The 2,463-nt window shown below is 48.0% G+C and overlaps 1 protein-coding gene across 1 annotated transcript; it reads left to right on the top strand.

The window, feature by feature from the left end:
- The first annotated feature begins 1,074 nt into the window (after positions 1–1,074).
- LOC104592576 (uncharacterized) lies at positions 1,075–2,174 on the top strand. Its single transcript, XM_010252026.3, has one exon. It carries the CDS (start codon positions 1,204–1,206, stop codon positions 1,825–1,827), a length of 624 nt encoding a protein of 207 aa, XP_010250328.1. The 5' UTR covers positions 1,075–1,203; the 3' UTR covers positions 1,828–2,174.
- The last annotated feature ends 289 nt before the right edge of the window (positions 2,175–2,463 follow it).

The raw sequence follows: 2,463 nt of genomic DNA, 5'->3' as shown, positions 1-2,463 counted from the left end.
CGAGCTGACTGGGCCGAGCTAGGCAAGTTAGGTGACGAGCTAACTAGAGTGCCAAGCTGCCTATTAGTTGCCGAGCTACCTATTAGTTGCCGAGTTGACCAGAGGGTCGAGCTGGATTGATTGTTGAGCTTCGTAGTTCTTTAGAGATCAAGGAATCAATGTTAGAGGACCCGGGGTGGTTAACCCGGCGAGGTCGCTCTGATGCTTAAGTCAGTACTCTCATAGTAGACTACGAGCTAAAAATCACAAAGTATGAGAGCTAGAATATGCTTACTTGCCCCCCTATGCCATTGGGGTTGGTGCCTTTATATATGCATTGTTTAGCGTGGGCTTCACGCACCGCATCTGAGGTTTCCGAGAAGTTGTTGAAGTGGTCCGAGATTCCCTGAGGCAACTGCCATGCACGTTGACCACCCTTCGAATCGTTCAGTACGTGGACCAACTTCCAAGGATTGTGGGAGTGTTAGGATATGCATGTCGAATATGTCGGTGAGCACATCTCGCAGGTCACCTGGTCGGCGCCAGGGCTAGGCCGCCAGGTCGTGCCAAGGCCAGGCTGCCAAGTCCGCGCCCATGCCAGGCCGCGCAAGTTGCACCTGGGCCATGCTACTAGTTAGGCGCTTGGGCCAGACCGCCAGATCGCATATGAACTAGGCCACAAGTTGTTGTCTAAGTGATTCCGGGTATCACCGGTACATGTCTATCATTCCAGGGCCATATCGGCCCTCATCAACACCCAAAACATTTACACTGTCGCAGTTTCAAAAGCTCTTTAGAGTGAAGGCTCGTAAATTTATTGTAAACCAGAGGTATTTATTGGTGTCTGTACGTGGCAGCCTGGCAGGCTTTTGCGCGCCCCACTAAAAGCTCTTTAGACTGAAGGCGTTCGTCTTGTTGTGCGGTCTAGCTGATAAGGCCGTTGGATCTGAATCCCAAACCTTAACCAACGTTTGGTTTAACAAATTCAACGAACATTTTGGTTAGGTTAAGTAAGAAAATACAAAGAAACCCTAAAATCTGAAACAATTACTTCTTCCCAGTCTTTCCTCTTCCTTATAAATAGAAGGCTTGAGGTGCGCAATGTTTGCCAAAATAGAGAGCCTACGGGCCCTTGTGAAGAAAACAGCTCTCTTCTTCTCTCTTTTCCACTCTCATTTCTCTGATCTACATACTCTCTCTCTCTCTCTCTCTCTCTAAACAACAATGGCGTCTTCTTCTAGAACCAGATCCAGTGGACCAGTAGTTCACTTATCGAACGGTTTTCACCGTTCCATCTCTCCTGGGAGATTCTCTTCCCCGACTGCATCGTCGTCTGCTTCTGCTTTTGCTTCGTCTAGTTCGAGTTTTACCTCCCGATCTACCGGTTTTTTTACTAGATCGGCCTCCCCGACTCGGGTGAACCTGTACGGTTCACACCCTTGCGCTCCCTCCGTTCGTTTCTCTCTAGATCGGTCGATCTCTCCCAACCGGTCGATTGCTGTAGCTCCTCGCAATCAGGTCGTAAGAAAACTGAGTAATCCGTTGTCCGCTCCGTCGTCTCAGAAGAGAACGTGCCTGTGCTCTCCAACCTCGCATCCCGGGTCTTTCCGTTGCAGTCTCCACAAAAACATGAACAACCAAGCGGTGTCCTATCCGTCGAATCGGTTGAATGCGCGGAGGTCGGCGATGACGAATTCGCTTGTTCGGATCGGGACCGTCGAGGGAGAATGGGTTAAACGTGCCTTGGCCGCCCTAATCCGGCCTTCTTCTCATCAGCAGAGGAGAAGAGCGGCTTTCCAGCCGCGCCCTAGCAGGCTTTCGATCATGTCGAAGGCCGAGGATTTATGATAGTCGTTTTGAGCAGGTTCGTTTGTTTTATTTCCCCCTCCGATCCCCTAAAATCTTTTGTATTCCCAGTTTTCCGGCTCCGGCGAAGTCAGATTCCGGCGGGATTGTTTTTGCAATCTGGAGGGAACGACAAACTCTCAGGTGGATCAATTCATCGACTGGTGCACGGATAGATCATCACCTACTATCACCGAATTTTTGTACTTCGGAGACAAATTACCCCAAAAGCTGTGACAGGACCGTCTCCATCTCCCTTCAACCACCGTTGTATATATCAATTTGCAGCCATTTTTAGGCTATTGAAGGAGTTATCAGAGACTAAAATTCTATCATTAGAAATACTAAAACTAATCCAACTAACTTGACAAATTAACCATCACAGACTTGATCCATTAAAGTTGATTAAGCTTCCAATAACTGGTTTGGTATTATGATAATCATTTCAGTGGTTTCCGTCGTCGTCTGTTCTTGCAGCGTGACGTTCACCGTTGCTTGTGCAGTTATGGTTGACGTGATCCGTTCGTGTACGGGTTTCATCTTTTGTGATGTTTTTGGACAGTGTATGTTACGTTCGTCTTTTCCGTAATACCGTATGCGTGTATTCATAGTTGCGTTTCGTGAAGGTAAAAATTACTT

The sequence above is a fragment of the Nelumbo nucifera genome, chromosome 8, assembly GCF_055504915.1.
Source record: "Nelumbo nucifera cultivar China Antique chromosome 8, China Antique-T2T, whole genome shotgun sequence".
Lineage (NCBI taxonomy): Eukaryota > Viridiplantae > Streptophyta > Magnoliopsida > Proteales > Nelumbonaceae > Nelumbo > Nelumbo nucifera.
This window is presented reverse-complemented; position numbering and strand designations above follow the sequence as displayed.

Excerpts from the sequence above, each read along its gene's own strand:
- LOC104592576 (XM_010252026.3), top strand. The coding sequence starts at position 1,204 with ATGGCGTCTTCTTCTAGAACCAGATCCAGTGGACCAGTAGTTCACTTA.